Here is a 17,738-nt window from a genome sequence, read left to right on the forward strand (position 1 = left end):
TAGTACTATTTTTCCAGATACATGCCATTCTCATGTTTAAGTTTTTTTAACTTTAACTTTGCAAATTTATAGTCCATTTTGAATAGTTAGAATAAAATTTAAAAAACATTAATGTTCCTAAATTGTTACTTTCTTCACTTGAAGAAGATGTTGATAAAATGTTGAAAGTGCTTGCAAGTATATATACAGTGCAAGTAAGTATACAGTGCTTGTTATAGTAAAGATAACCACTGCCTCTCAGCATTAACTTATCTCATCCTTTAATTGGATATTTTGATATGATGAACCTTATTATTCTTTTAGATCAGTAATTGGAATAAGGTATTTCTTTGCCAATAGATATTCAACAGCAACTGATTTTTAAATTTATTGGCTAAAGTGATATTATATTTGGTGACAAAGAAAAACATGATATATCCAAATGAACAATATAACAAGGGGCTAATTTATTTAGATGACTATGGTTGTTATAGAAAAAGATAAAATTGCAGTATGTAATTTATAAAAGATAAACTTAGATCTTTCTATTAATAATACTATTCTGTCATTTGGAACTTTTGTTTAATGGAATTTTGTATTTTTATTCCAGTTAGATGGTATGACAAAGGAAGAAATGAATGCCATATTACGTAAATTCAATATAAGGTCACCAATAACAGATAATGAATTGTCTGATCCTGTTGAATTTAGCCTTATGTTTAACACAACAATTGGACCTTCAGGATTGATTAAAGGGTAAGTAAATATATTATGATTAATCATTTGTTTCTATAGTGAAAAACAACTTTATTTCTTTATAAAGTAAATTTTAATAAAAGCAAAGATTTACATCAAGTTATGTCTTTTGTTTTAAAACATATTTATTAAGAATTATTCATGTAAAATAAAATATTAATATTTATCTTCACTGATTTTCTTATGATTATATAAAATTCTAAAAATCTTTAATAAATTTAATTTTTAGTTATGCTGTTATCAATTATATAATATTAATTGATAATTATTTACTTTTAATAAATAAAAGGAAATAAACAAAAATTAAATATCTAATAAATGTACTTGAAATTTTAAAGAGATGATGTAAATTGAATCGTAAATGGTTAAGATGTAATCAGAAAAATTGAAGGATATACCTGTTTTATCAGTCACACTGACTAATGTGAAGCAATCAATCAGTTAATAAAATATATATAAAGTTTGTATTTTATTTTATAAAATTGTGCTAGAGAATAACAATGTATTGCTAATAAAACTTTCACTTTGTATTGACCTTATCTAATTTTCATAATTACTGGGACAATTGTTGGGGAGGAAAAACAGATTATTAAATCAAGTATTTGTAGTATCAGACTAAATTAGAAATTTAGAAAATTTTTAGATAAATATATTGCTGAACAGATATACTTTTAAGACTTTTACCTGCTAATTACATGTTTATAAGAAATAAAATACAGGGTAATTATAATTAAAGTTGTCCTATTTAGAGGATTCTGTAGCTTCAACCAATAAACCTATTGACACCAAAATTTGTATACCCACTGTTCAAGGATGCAGAAAAGAATTTTGCAAAGAAAAATTTTAGTTCCAAAATTGTCTATTATGGAATAAATGTCACTGCAAACTAAGAAATATGATATGCTTAGCCACATAGAATGCACCCAAGACTGGCTATAAAAATGCTATAGTTAAATGCTTTTCAGCTATAGTTATAATGGCCATCATTTTTCTGGAGAGTGCATTAATTGCGAAGTTTTTTTATGAAAATCAGGGTAATAATGTAGCTGCTGTTCACAAATATTGCTTTCATCAGAATTTATGCTGTGGACCAATGTCTTCACAGGCTGTCAGGAAAATAATGATGTGATTTGAGACAACTGAATCCTTAGGAGTTCAGCTTGGCAGGGAGGCAAAAGTTTATCACTGCAGAAACAAATTTTGGTGTCAATTGGAGCTATAGAGTCCTCTGAATAAGATAAGTTTAATTAGGATTCCCGGCGCAACTATATTGATTTTATATAGTATATATAATTTTATTTTTATTTTTCCTTTCTTCTTTTGCAAAGTTACAATCATTATTAATTAAGAATTACTTAAATTTATATGCTTTTATTCTTATAATTCTTTTGTTCTTTGGAATAGAAGATGACATAAATATTAATCTTATATTAAAATGTTTTTATTATAGTTTTCTTCGCCCAGAAACTGCTCAGGGTATATTTGTTAATTTCAAGCGTTTATTAAATTTTAATCAAGGGAAATTACCTTTTGCTGCAGCACAAATTGGTAATTCTTTCCGTAATGAGATATCTCCACGTTCTGGTTTGATACGAGTTAGGTAAGAAATCTGTGCTTATTTGTAAATTACTTATTTATAAATCTTAAATTAAAAAAAATTATATATGTATATTTTAGAGAATTCACTATGGCAGAAATTGAACATTTTGTTGATCCAGACCAGAAACAACATCCAAAGTTTAATTTTGTAAAAAATCTGGAACTTACACTTTATTCTGCTTGTAATCAAATGGATGGAAAGCCTGCAGAAATGAAAACAGTTGGTGATGCAGTTAGTCAGGTAATAATTCTTGTTTCCTATACAATTCCTTGTTGTAATTATAGATGTCATTACTTAATTATGACTTCTATGTCAAAAACAGAAAATTTTGTATGTTATTAAAATTAAATAACTGCAGAAAAAATAAAAAAAATTAAATATAAAACCTTAAACATGAGTAAAAGCATAATACAGATACTAAGAAAATACAGTCAAATGTTTATATTATGAATTTCTATATAGCAAATTTCTCTATATAACAGATTTTTGCATTTGTACACTGCTTTTTCAGCCAAAAATATATGTAAAATTGCTTCTAAATAACGATGTTAAATTTCTGTATATGTTTTTTTAATTTGTAAGAACCATCGATCATTAAAAGTTGATTACTCCCTTTGAGTAAAGTTTGAATTTAGGTTCAATTTCAGGTATCAATGTGCAAACCCTTTGTATAATCATGGTCGAGGTGTGAGAAATACTGGTTGTTAGCTTTTAAAGCCATTGTGTAATCTGCCTCCTGCTGGTTACCAGTTGTAAAGAAGGGAGAGAGAGATTAGGTCCAAGTGCCATCATTGACATAAATGATTTATAATTAATGTCAAAAACATTATAAAGGTGATAATTTTGACAACTGCTGGACTAATGTTTGGGGTTAATGAGATTTTATTTTATTTAATAAGTCATCCAATTAGAATTTGAAGAACTGTTAATATAGTGTTTAAGTATTACTGAAAAAATTAATGTGGGAAATTGATAAAGGCTTAAAAAAGAAAAACATTATAGCAAAGTTTGGAATTCTTGTGAGTAGTTTATCAACCATAATAACAACTCACAAATCAGTTTTGAAATTAGCTGATGGTGTGAGACCTACAGGAAAATGTGCTAGAACCTATGTTTACATTGATGTAGATAGAGTAGTTTTAATGCTTTTAATAAGTGTGAAACATATTACAAAGATAGAACATTTTTTAATTGTTTTGTGCAACAAAATTTGTTAAAATAATATAATACTTTATTTACCAAAAAGTGTAATTTCTGTATAACAAAATTTCACTATAGCAAATTTTTTTTCGGGGTTTAGCAACTTTGTTATATAGAAGTTTCACTGTACAAATAAATAAATTTAAACATGCAGCTTTATATTTTACAATTACCATATATTCTGTGAAGTTCAAATATTACAGACTCACCATAATGTTGAATTAAACTTCTTGCAACCAGTATTATTTGATAAATGGATAGCCAATGCTGTTAAGGTATCAGTCTACTGCTCTGAGGGACCTGAGATTGAATCCAGGCAGTCAAAAATCCCATGACTTCTTTCAGGATTGGCCTATCATGGATATGTTGTGCTTTTTTTTTCCACATAGTTGCCTTATTGTGGGTTTGGCCAAACCTCATAATAAGAATGATTTTAAGGCCTTTTTAAATGCATTAGAGAAATAAATAATAATAATTTTATTTTAATGAAAAATAACTGATAATATGTAAAGTATCAATATTGAAAACATAATAATAGTATACAACAAGTTTTAAATAATTTATAAATTAATATTAATTTAACCAGATCCAGTATTATCCCTAACATCCAGTAGTATTATTCAGACAGATTAATAGTTTCAAGGTAACAATTGCATGAATTCTGATTGCATATTTTATTAGGGTCTCCATAAATTGATAAGATTTTATAAACTATTTTTTTTTACAATAATTTACTATTATTGGATTCAAAGACTTTCTGAATTTTAACCATATATTTCTAAAAGTAAAATATAATAAAAAAAATCAGTTTTTTATTTTAATGTTTTTAATAAGAATTTTCTCAAAGGTGATGGATGTTCTACTGATATATCTATATGGTAGAATTCTAATATTCTTCTTAAAAATATTTCAAATTGTGCTCATTTATCTATTATATGAACTTGAAAGCTTAAACAAATAAAGGAGATATAAAAATACAAATGTTTGTGTTTGGTAATTGGACATGATGGAAGTTTTGAAGATGTTTTAGTTTCTTCTATATTTTTATATTGTGAAATATACCATCTGCTTTTTTAATTCAAATAATATACAATTTATTCTTATATTTATTTGCTTGAATCACACAGTCTGCTTTTTATATATGTTGAGTATATGTAGAAAAATGTTTTAATTTTATGTGATATGTAAAATTAACAAAGTAATGATTACTTTATATTAATGATTTCAGAAAATTATTGCCAATGAAACTCTTGGATATTTTATGGCAAGAATACATTTATTTCTTGTTAAAATTGGAATAGATCCCAAAAGGTTAAGATTTCGTCAGCATATGAGTAACGAAATGGCTCATTATGCGTGTGATTGTTGGGATGCTGAATGCAAAACATCTTATGTAAGTTTGAAGCATTTCATTGTAAATAATAATATAGTCTATAATATTTATTAAATTTTTATGGCTAAAGTAGTTATCATTTGTTTTATATTAGGGATGGGTGGAATGTGTTGGCTGTGCTGATAGATCCTGTTATGATTTATCTCAGCATTCAAAAGCTACTGGTGTGAAATTAGTAGCAGAGAAGAAACTTCCAGAACCTATATCCTTTTAATAGAATTACATTGAAAATATTAAAACCTAAATATTTAAATTATCCATATACAGTTATGATCAATGCTACATTTTTACTGCTATTTTTCATAATAAAACTTTATTATTATTATTATTTCAAAAATTTTTATAAATATATTGATAATTTAATGTAATTATTACTAATTATTTTTGTAAATAGTATAATGTTTAATCAATGAAAATTAATTATAAATAGAAGTGGTCAAGAATTTTTTATAATTCAATATATACAAAACTAGCTGAAGTACCAGGCTTTGCTGAAGAAAATGATACCTTAAATAAATATAATATGTTCATATAAAGACACACACACACACACCCAAAAATGTTTATATGGATAAAGAATATGTACTTATAATAGATCTGATCAAAAAAATTTACATTGAAATTTACTCTAAATACATTTCATAGTCTGAGAAAAATTTAGCTGTTTTCGCTTAATACTCAAGCAGATAGAGACACATATATGAATTCAAAGTGTACTATATTTTTCCCAGGGCTATCCTGAATGTATGTATGAAGTTTCATAGAAATCTGTTCAGATGTTCTCACATGATACTTGGACATAGACAAAGACAGATGTGAAATCAATTTTATACATTTAGATAAAAATATGGTTTGAACTATGTTGAATTATATTTGTGTTTTCAAATGGAAATTAAATCATCTTTTAACAAAATAATCATTAAATTTTGGCTGTAGAATTTGAATGTTAAATTGCATAAAATTATTGTCAGAAAAAAGTCGACATTGTATTTTTTAGTTACTACAATAAATTTTTCAAATACTTTTCTTATCTTTTTCTGTTTTATAACAATATTTATAAATAAGTAATAAAATGAGCATTTGAACATATTGAATAACTGTAATGTGAAATTGATTTTTAAAAACATCTCTTAAACATCTTGTACCAGCATGTCAATTAATGAAATGAGGTCTAATCTAATCCACTCTTTAGATCATTTTCTGGGCCACCTAAATTTCATTTTTTAAGCAATCAAATTACTATTGTTATCAATGCCAAAGATTATGGCTTAGATTATTGTGAGGTAGATCTAAACTCATGCTGATATTTAGTTCTCATTTTTGTANTGAAAGTTATTGTAAAATGAAACTGATATATTATTTGAAAATGGGCACAATTATTTTTTAATATGAAAATAATTAAGTATTTGTTGCAAAAGAAATAACAGTAACTACGTAGTACATTAATATTAGTTGTATAATCAATAGTAATATTTAATTAGCATTAAGGTTTGAAGATTGTGGATTGATTCAATTAAATTCTCTAGTCATTAAATTAATTTTTAAACTCAGTTGTATACTTGTGCATTTATTATTATTTGAATAATAAATGCACTTTAAATAAATAATAATGCCTTTTACATAAATGCAAAAAAAGTTTTAAATGTTTATTCACTTTATGTCAATTAATGAAATGAGGTCTAATCTAATCCACTCTTTAGATCATTTTCTGGGCCACCTAAATTTCATTTTTTAAGCAATCAAATTACTATTGTTATCAATGCCAAAGATTATGGCTTAGATTATTGTGAGGTAGATCTAAACTCATGCTGATATTTAGTTCTCATTTTTGTAATTGGTTCAATAATAAATTGAGAAAATTCTTTAAGCTATTGTTTATTATCAGAAAAATAATCTTGTAATAAACTAGTTTTCTTTGTTTTTGAATTTTAAACAAATTTAATAGCCTTTTCTCGTAAATAAATGTAGAAAACACTTCTTTTTTTTTTAATTACTACTATTGTTAATCTATAATAAAATTTTTCATAAATATGATTCTTAATATTTTTATAAAATTTAATAAAATTTTTATTAAAAAATAAACTTTGTTTAAAATAAGAAAAATTATGATATATATTTTCTATAATTTGTTATTCATTGTTAATTTTCTGATCAGTTAAAATAATAACAAATAAAAAACAATCTCAATACAGTTTTAATAATAATAATTTCAATATTGGTTTTAATTAAATTTGGACTTGAGAGTTGTTACACTAACTACATTCTGCTTTAATGGACTATTATTACAAAAAATATATTACCTAGATTCTAATACTTTAAAGCACTTCTAGATAAACTTTAGGAATCTGCATTCACAATAGAATCTCCTGTTTCAATGCAAGTTCATACTATACTTTGAATGTTCAAATAGTGCTGTTAGAATCTTTTGGAAAACTATTCTGTCATTTATTTGAACTTTTATCGTGAACTGATGATGAAGCAAAATGTCTTGAAAAACATTTAATTGTAATTAAAATACAAAAGGTCTCCTTAATTGTATAGTATTAGTATATATTATGAATAGAATCTTATAATTAAATTTTCAAACATTAACTGCTCAAACTGTTAAAACAAATTTTCAAAGCATTAAAAATACAGTGGTTGATCGGTTAATAACATAATCTGTTCCAAGACTTTGTTCGTTATCGGAATTAACCAATTATCAATGTACCATAGGTTTTTATGGGAATTTGATTAATTTGTTCCAGAGATGCCAAAAAATAAAAAATATATTTTTTTTACTACGTTTATTTATATGTAATAGTAAAAATACATATCAATATATATGCAGTCTTGCATTTTTATTAGTCATGTTTTTTCCATTTATGTGATTAAAAAATATGTCCAATGTTGATTGCTTTTCTCTTTTCTTCTGGATTTTTTGGAAGTAATTAATAGTATTATAACTGTAGAGATCCCCAACCCCATTAACCTTATTCTGGTTTGGATGCCACTTGAATGATTGTTGTTCTGACATCCTCCCACTTCTTCAAATGATCTTTAGTAGCAGATGTTGACATTGGTCCTCTTTTGTCTTTCTCTTTTTCAAAAGAAAACACATCTCTCTGAATTTCTTGGTATTCTTCATTTGAGAGTTCTTAAGTTCTTCTGTTGTCAGATCAGTTTAGGTTCCACTATGAGCTCTAAAATGCTCTTTATTTCTCAGATGTGATTTTCATTACTCTATTGACAGCCTGAGACTTCTTGATATATCTTTCATAGCTAAGATTGTGCCTACTATAGACCTGTTCAAGCCATACGCCTAACAACATCAGACATCTTGTGCCCACTTTCTACCTTGGCTATTATCTCTTACTTGGTTTCTACTGTGAGCACAGTTCTTGACACTCCTCTTTTTAGGTTCCATAATATTATTGGTTTCTTTTTTAAATAAAAAGTTCAGAAAAGCATTTACAAAAATTCAGAGAACAGAAATCAACTTGCCCACAAAAAATTATTTAAATGCAAGGTTCGGATGAAATTCAAAATTTTGTATTAAAACGTTAACAAATATCTGATAGGACAGTTAAACTTTCACCTCTTGTAAATAAACCCCAACACAAAACTTAACAAGTGCCTGTCCAACAGTCTTGCGAAGACTATAAAAAATTATTTGTCAGAAAGGTAAACAAAAAGCTAGAATTACAAGGGAGAGTTTCAAAATTCAGAGGAATACTATCTGATTGGTATCGGGTTGAGTGTTGATGTTGACGTTTCCCGGGCTCTGAAAGGTTTCTAATTGTTACCTGAAGACAAGGGAAAATCAAACGGTATTCATTATTTTCCGTCACTTCTTTTTATGTTTGTTCAGTAAAGTGTTCATTGTCCAATCATAAAAATCTTTCACGAAAATGTTCATTATCTGATTTCTTTGCTATCCAAACTGTTCGTTAACCGGTCACCCACTATATATTCCCAACAAGGGAATATATAATACTATAATAAAGCAACATGTAGTTATCATATAAAGAACTGGAGATTAACATTAATATCCTGGCTGTTGTTTTATTATAATTATGGAAAAAATTAATTATGAAATTATATAATTCTTTATCTCAAATCATGATTTATAATAATGCCTGATTAAAGTATATTTTAGTAAATGTTTGATGAAATTTAATTTATTAAAATATTTAAACTGCATGTAAGTTATATTTGATGAAATTCAATATTAATAATAAGAATAACTTGTTTAATTTTTACCTTGACAAATAAATAGAAAACAGTTGAAGTTGTTGAATGCCAACCACAAAAAAATGTTATAGGCAAAATTTTTAAAAGAGAAGCAAAAGACGTTATAGAAAAATTGACATCCCTCGACGAAGAAGCTATAGCAAAATTAAACAAAGAATTAGAAGGAAAAGGGTACATTGAATTAACATTCAATAATAAAGTTTTAAACAGTAAAATTTATATAAACATTTTTTATTTTAAATAGGAACTACACCTTAAATGTCGGAGATAAAGAATACACAATTACTCCAGATATGATTGCCATTAAAAGATTTCAGAAAAACATTCATGGTTGGTTCAGTATGCTACTTTTATAAGCAACATTGATTAAATTATTTTAAACATAAATAAATCATAAAAAATACATTACGTTAGCGGAATCTATTCACAATGTTCATTAGAAAGTAATCGAAAGTTTATATTAAATTATAAGCTATTAAGTTAAATATGATTGTTTAATTCTTTTACATGGAGATTATGTGCACTTTATTTACATTATAATTCAGAAATTTAGGGTATAATACGCAATGAAAAAATGGCACTTTCCCTAACATTAATAAGATCCAACACAATAATCCTTTCTTAAACAATTTACTCTTCAGGAAAGATTATAATGACATTAAAAGTCAACTTTATTTATCACCGGGTCATAATTTTATTAGTGTAAAAGTAAAGAATAATCCCATAGAAATATCCCATTAAGTGTTCATTTTTAAATTAAAAAATAATTCTAAAAAAATTATATATTAATAACATGAAATTATTCATTTTACATGAAGATGAAAAAATGTTTGTTTCGTCTAATTTTAAGATTTATGGATACAAATATATATATATGCTCTTAAATAAAGTTAATTTATAAAACATGAATCTTTTCACAATTAAGTTAATTTGCTCATTAAAGCGTTAATCCCTTCGTCTATGAGTCAATCCTCCTTATCTACTTAAAATATTTGTTTTATATCTACAGGGAACAGCAAGTACAGTATTAATTGTGTAATAAGACTACTCTGATTCGGTTAGTAATTATAAAACTCTAATTACTTTACGTTGAACCGATAATCGTACTTTGATTGGGTGTCTAATGGAAATACTGTTATCTTTAGTTACAGTTTTGACAAGATATTATCCACCATATCTACAAAGAATCCCCCAAAACCCATATTTCTTCTCACTTTGACGACGTCCTCCTAAACAGTTTGACGAAAAGTTTGATTAGTTCACTTAAAATATTCTATAAATTGTAAAGAAAATTGAGAAGATTATCATGAAATGAAGCTATTGATTAGTGATTTATAAATTACATTTTTAAATTTATATATGTTGTAGGTTACCTTATCAAAAGATGCCTTTAAATATTTTATAATTAAGTCGACTCCTTTAGTATATCGACGTTTAACCGCTTATAATTGATGACAGAATAACTTTTGATGGTTTAAATGATGATTTATGCTTAAAAATTATGTAAAACTTCCAGTTATAAGCAATTATTAAGTAGCTGCAACTAATTGACTAATATTATAATAACAACTAAGGCTTACTTTATTATTTGAGGAATTTATTGTGCGTATAGGCCTATATTACTATTTTTTATGTAAATTTGAATAAAATTTATATAAGAAATTAAATTTTAATTGTAATTCTTTAAATAATAGTAATTTAATTTATATTTTATTGTATTAAGTACAACTGCATTTAACATCAATATAATTAAAAATTATGTAGCTTATTTATTAAATTGCTTATATATATATAGCCTATATATTGCTATGTTTATNAATGCAAAAAAAGTTTTAAATGTTTATTCACTTTATCAACACACATTAACTTTAGTCACAGTTAAGATTCACTTTGTTAATATACTATTATGTTTATAATTATGTTTTCTGTTATTATATTATGTACTTTTAATGTTTTAAAGTTGTTTTTATGAAAATTTACAAAATTTAGTACCAAAATTGACAAAAGAGCTATAAATAACTGCTAAATTTCTTGGAAATCAAATATATTTATTAAATTGAAGCATTTTTGGTCACTATTGTCAAGCCATCTTCAGAAAATAAATTGAATAACATCAATGAAATGGACTTTCCAGTTATGTTATTCAATTTTATAGATGTTCTGTTCCATTTCAACTTTGTTTGCCAAGGATGACTGGACTAAAGCAATTGAAAACACTTTAATTTAATAAATGTATTTTGTTTCCAAGAAGTTTTAAGTTATTTATTGCAGTTTTGTTTTAAAGATGATTCAACCTTTTTTTTTTGTTTTTATTAATAAGAAATTTTGCCTTTATTTCATCATCCAATAATTACAAAAAATGATGTGACAAAATAAGAAAACTACCAAGAAATAATCTATGAAGTAACTAGTAAANTAAATTAGATGAATTTTATAATAGATTCTTAAACAGACTTGATACTTTTATGGGACTGAAATTATGACACAGCAGGTAACGACACTCGGTTATAATGTCAAAAAATTGCCGGTCCCATGGATGACGTTATAAGCAGGTTAAACTGTATTAAATTTGTATAATTATTTAATATATCTTCATAAAAATATTTTATGAAGATATTTTAAGTAGACCCAAATGTAATTATTCACATTAGTTACATATAATTTTATTAATGCAGTTTATTGAAATGAATAGTAAAAATGAATAATTATGAAAAAATTTTTAAGAATTTTATCTTTATTAATTAATACTAGATTGATTTCAGAATCAAATTATTATAACTAGTAATGATTTCTATTGAAAATTTCTTATTTTTTCTAGGTAAAAGATTAAATTATCACAGTTGTATTCAATCATAATAAACTAGTTAAGCTGATATTATCAGCATGAAGTGGGTATTGTGATGTTAATGAATCCTTAATATTTTATTCATAAAATGATGAACAAAAAGCATTTACTTAAAATTGAAATAAGATTTATATTTGTTTGAATGTAAAAAGAGATAATAGTTGAGTACAAATGGCAGTATCTTAATTTTTTCTAGCAACTTTTGTCATAAAAAATGTATTATATAACATTTATTGTTTAAACACATTAAAATTTTAATTAAAATTAAATTTTATAAACACTGATTTGTTAATAAAACTATATTTATATGATAAAAGAAAAGTAATCTGGAAAGGAAATTTATTATTACTACTATTTTAAAACTTTAATTAAGTGCTATTAAAGGATCAATATATAGGATTTTACATTGTTTGCACTTAAGATTATAGATAGTTTTAAAATTAAAGACCTATACATTCCCACTGATATTTATCCCTACTTAGTTAATCTCAAGAATGGAGTTAGATAGATGAAAGTAGAGACCACACATGGTATACAGTTTGTGTATATTTAATTGGGACCTCCAGCCCTATGCTTTTATATCTGGTCTCAATTTTTATTTATTTAACTCTATTCTTCAGATTAACAAAGGACAGTCAGTGATTTTTTAATTAAAAAATGATTAAAAATTGCAGCATGGCATTGTGAGGATGTACAATAAATAATTGCTCATTAAAATTAAAGTATTTTATGTAAATATGTTGTGGGTTAATTCAAAAATATATGATATATGTCATCTTAAATATTAATTGTTAAATATGATTCAATAGTAAAACAATCTGTATAGCAATATTCAATATCTAAATAAATAGGAGTGAATTTTTTTTTATAAATTTGGTTAATGAGGATTTTTTTTGCTTACATTTTTGAATTTTTTTTTGGTCTTGTGAACAGTAAGAAGGAAAGATTAATTTGTATTATCTTCCCTTCTCTTCCTTACTGACATATAGTCATATATTGATGCATAAATAAATTAGGCATCTTACATGAATTATCATTCCTATAATTTAATTTTATCTATCAAGACTTTTTTAAACTACAACAATCAATCTACTGAATAAGTATTTTAATCAGTTGTCTATTTTGAAATTATATTCAAAATTAGCAAGAATTAAATAAAAATTCATTAGTGAATTTAATTTAAGAGGATATGCAGTATAAGGAAAGAAGATAATTCATATATATGTATAATGTACTACATTTATTATATATGCTTCTGAAGTGTCTTAAAAAAATTTCATCATTATATCTAAGTCTCATATAACAGCTTATGTAATTCTAAATTTTGATTTTTGTTAAGTCATAAAAATCATTAATATATGTAATGCAATATAAATATAGTAGAAAAACTGTAGAAGTTGTTTGATTATCTTAAATATAAATGTGGGATGGCTGGATGGCCAAGACAGTTAACACACTTTTTCATCTACTAGCCTACTACTCTGGGGACCTGGGATCAAATCTGGAGGAACTTTTCATGAATGGTCTATCCGAAATGTCAGGCTCCCTCATCATCTAACTGCTCCATTGTAGACCTGACCACACTCATGATAAATTTGATTAAAAGAACCCTCTTAGTGATCACAGAGTGAAAAGAATCAAATATAAAATAAAATATATAGCTTTTGTCTGACTCTTTCCACTCTGTGGTCACTAAGTAGCTTTTATTAAGATATACAGTTTAACCCGATTATAACGACATCGGATGTAACGACAACCCTAATATAACGTCAAATTTTTATCGGTCCCACGATTTTACTATACTAGATAATGTTAAAAAACCCTCTTGTAACGACATAAAACCCTGTTTTAACGTCATATTTGAAGCACTTTTAAATTTACAAAATTAAATTATAAATTTTATTTATCAAAGAAAATACTGTGTTCAGTCCTAGGATCAGAGTCCGCTTCCTAGAACGATTGTGGGTGGTACTGTCATCACCTGATTCAATGGGGTGAGATGCGCCACCCCTTTAAACGACATGACAGTAGGTTAGTCTGCATAGCTCTTATACTCGTGTTGTAGTTTAGCATCGAATCAGGTAAAATGGCTAGCTTAAAAAGGAAAGCGTTAACATTAGACTGCAAAGTAGAAATAATTAAAGCAGTTGAAAGTGGAAGAAAAAAGATTATGCAGAGACTTTGGTTTAGCAAATTCTACAGGTCTCGTAAAACTTCATCGGAAATAATGAACAAAATCTACGACTTAGAAAATGACATTGATAAACAATTTTTAGGTGAAAAATGCCTACAATCTAAAATAACTGACTTTTTTTAAGTGAATATTTTTATTGTTTCTTTTTAATTGATATACATTAATTTAACCTAAAAGTGAAAGATATTGGACTTCATGTCTATTGATAGATAAGCAAGAAACGAGAAAATTATCATCCAGGCATTAATAACACCTGGATGATAATTTTCTCATTTCTTGCTTAATTTAACTTTTTGTTGCCTTTTGATTCCACATTATTCTCAAAACCGAAAGTGCCGCCATTATCGAAACTTGACAAATAAAAATTTTTTATAAAAAATTTTTGAAATTTTTAATTACATCGTTGTAAATTTAGACATAATAATGTAAATAAAGTTGATTTAAATATTTAGTTTGCACTTTTATACATACGATATTAAATTAGATGAATTTTATAATAGATTCTTAAACAGACTTGATACTTTTATGGGACTGAAATTATGACACAGCAGGTAACGACACTCGGTTATAATGTCAAAAAATTGCCGGTCCCATGGATGACGTTATAAGCAGGTTAAACTGTATTAAATTTGTATAATTATTTAATATATCTTCATAAAAATATTTTATGAAGATATTTTAAGTAGACCCAAATGTAATTATTCACATTAGTTACATATAATTTTATTAATGCAGTTTATTGAAATGAATAGTAAAAATGAATAATTATGAAAAAATTTTTAAGAATTTTATCTTTATTAATTAATACTAGATTGATTTCAGAATCAAATTATTATAACTAGTAATGATTTCTATTGAAAATTTCTTATTTTTTCTAGGTAAAAGATTAAATTATCACAGTTGTATTCAATCATAATAAACTAGTTAAGCTGATATTATCAGCATGAAGTGGGTATTGTGATGTTAATGAATCCTTAATATTTTATTCATAAAATGATGAACAAAAAGCATTTACTTAAAATTGAAATAAGATTTATATTTGTTTGAATGTAAAAAGAGATAATAGTTGAGTACAAATGGCAGTATCTTAATTTTTTCTAGCAACTTTTGTCATAAAAAATGTATTATATAACATTTATTGTTTAAACACATTAAAATTTTAATTAAAATTAAATTTTATAAACACTGATTTGTTAATAAAACTATATTTATATGATAAAAGAAAAGTAATCTGGAAAGGAAATTTATTATTACTACTATTTTAAAACTTTAATTAAGTGCTATTAAAGGATCAATATATAGGATTTTACATTGTTTGCACTCCATTGATTAATTATACTGTAGAAAAAAAATTAAATTTTTAACAGAAGAAAAGAAATAATTTTGTTCATAAATCAGAACAAAATTATTCATTAATAACCATTTTGCTAATATTATTCACAAGATATTTTTAATTTGTCATAATAATAATATAATAATTAAAACATTAATTTTTTCTTTTTGTGTATGAAATTTTCTTCAATGTCATACTATAGGAAATGCATTTCTCAATAAAAAAACTTATTTTTTAAATAATAATAATAATGAAACACTTTATTTTTAGTATTTTGCGCTTCCTGCAACAATTGCACCTGTAAAATGCTCTGTCCTTCCATTAGGAAACAATCCTGAATTTGCACCATTTGTTAAGGAAATATGTAAGTTTTAAATTTTATTCTCTGATATATATTAATATCTTTATCTTAATATATGTTAAAAATTTTGAATAGTAATCAAAATTTCTTCAAATTTCTAGACTTATTTTTTTAAAATGTACCTAAATTTGATTACCATGTTTTCTTAATTCTAATGCACCATCGAATCTTATGCATATCCTATTTTTGATGAGTCAAAACTTGATAAAGTTAATTCATGAATGTAATGCACACCCTATGTGAAAATGCAGCTGCAGAAAGTTAATGTATTTAAAGTATTAAATACATTTTTTGAAAAGCATTTTATTCTTGTATTTATAGTGCTTCATAATATCTATATTTTTGAATGTGTTCTTTTATTACTCTACTAGCTGTTACCCACGGCTTCGCTTGCGTGGATTTTGCAAGCAAACCCTATTTACATTCAATATTTCAACAACCATAGTAATTGTTATTTAACACCTACCGCTGACAATAATGAGAATTGCCGAGAATCAAATGAACTGTTTTCAATTTGATAAATTTTCTGGAACGTTTACAATCATTCTATAATCAAACCAATATGCAAAAAGAAATTCAAATTTCAAACGGTTTGAACATTTGGTTAAAAAATCGAAATATATGAAAATATTTATAACAATGACTGAAATGTTATCAATTTAATACATCTAAGTACTTAATGAAAATTAAACATAGTTGAAAACGAAAAATTGCATCTAAAATAGTACAATAGAAGCCATTCTTCCAGTTAAGCCTTAATCCTCTCCCTCTCCCTTCCCGTGGGGGAATTTCAAAAAAGCCCTTCTTAGTGTGCATTCTCATGATGTACCCTAACTGTGTACCAAATTTCATCTTTAGGTTCTGGAACTTTCTAGAAAAAGCTGGAACATTCTTATTTGAAGCGTCGCACATTTTCGAAGTCAACCACTTTTAAACCCCATATCTCTTACCCCCTTATAGCTATCAAGATGCAACCACCATAGTGCACGATGGGAGACTTGGGGCTACTACCACACAAACACCATTCATGTGCGATTTGTAGTTTTGGCTGCAGAGTGACGTATAGGCACAAACACGTCCATTTATATATATATATATATATATATATGTACAGTGGTACCTCAAGATACGAAATGAAATTCGAACATATTTTTGCTCCACGATACGAATAAAAACTCATCATACGACATTACATTAGTTTGCAGCGCCAGTTTTTACTCACTTCTGTTCATTGGTCTCAGTCCGCGTGTTTGCTTCGTCGTGGAAGGATCTTGCTCGATAAAGGAAATCTTGAGGTATTATCAGAAAGTGGCTGATTGTATTGAAAAGAAACATCCTGAAAAGGTTCACACTGGTCGTATTGCTGTTCAGAGTAATGAAATTTGCCTAGTCATTTTAGAAACATTTTAAAAAGTAGGCAAAGCCAAACCTCTTTGGATAGATATTTTATCAAGCAATCTCTATCCAGTGAAAGTGCTGTGGAAGTGAAGGAAAGAAAGCAAAAAGCAGTGAATAAAAATATAAAACTTAGCTAATTTTTTAAAATCTTTTCTAAGTTATTTTTAAGTTATTGTTACATTATGTTATGTAAGTTAAGTTTTAGTATCATTTCCCTTCTCCCTCTCTTCCGCCACCAGTTTACACCTCCACCGTCGTCTATCCTCAAAGGTGTAAAGTGCAAATAAAACTACATTTTTTAAAATCAATTATTATTCTATTATGGTTATTTATACATTTACAACTACAAAATGCATTTTTCAGTGTTTTCCCTACTAAAGTTTTTTTTTTAATGTACTACTTAGCTTTAATTTAAGTGTGTTTTTCGTGTTGGAATGAATTATTTG

At 26.0% G+C, this 17,738-nt stretch overlaps 1 protein-coding gene across 1 annotated transcript in view; it reads left to right on the forward strand.

The window, feature by feature from the left end:
- LOC111624553 (glycine--tRNA ligase-like) overlaps nt 1–17,738 on the forward strand; it is a 50,904-nt gene that overhangs the window by 30,939 nt on the left and 2,227 nt on the right. The window contains exons 7-14 of the mRNA XM_023367426.1: nt 590–735; nt 2,186–2,335; nt 2,413–2,575; nt 4,764–4,928; nt 5,023–5,130; nt 9,187–9,332; nt 9,406–9,514; nt 15,804–15,897. Coding sequence (XP_023223194.1) covers nt 590–735; nt 2,186–2,335; nt 2,413–2,575; nt 4,764–4,928; nt 5,023–5,130; nt 9,187–9,332; nt 9,406–9,514; nt 15,804–15,897 — 1,081 coding nt within the window. The remainder of the gene's footprint in view (nt 1–589; nt 736–2,185; nt 2,336–2,412; nt 2,576–4,763; nt 4,929–5,022; nt 5,131–9,186; nt 9,333–9,405; nt 9,515–15,803; nt 15,898–17,738) is intronic.

The sequence above is a fragment of the Centruroides sculpturatus genome, unplaced genomic scaffold, assembly GCF_000671375.1.
Source record: "Centruroides sculpturatus isolate CEXI.00-Female unplaced genomic scaffold, Cexi_2.0 scaffold15, whole genome shotgun sequence".
NCBI lineage: Eukaryota > Metazoa > Arthropoda > Arachnida > Scorpiones > Buthidae > Centruroides > Centruroides sculpturatus.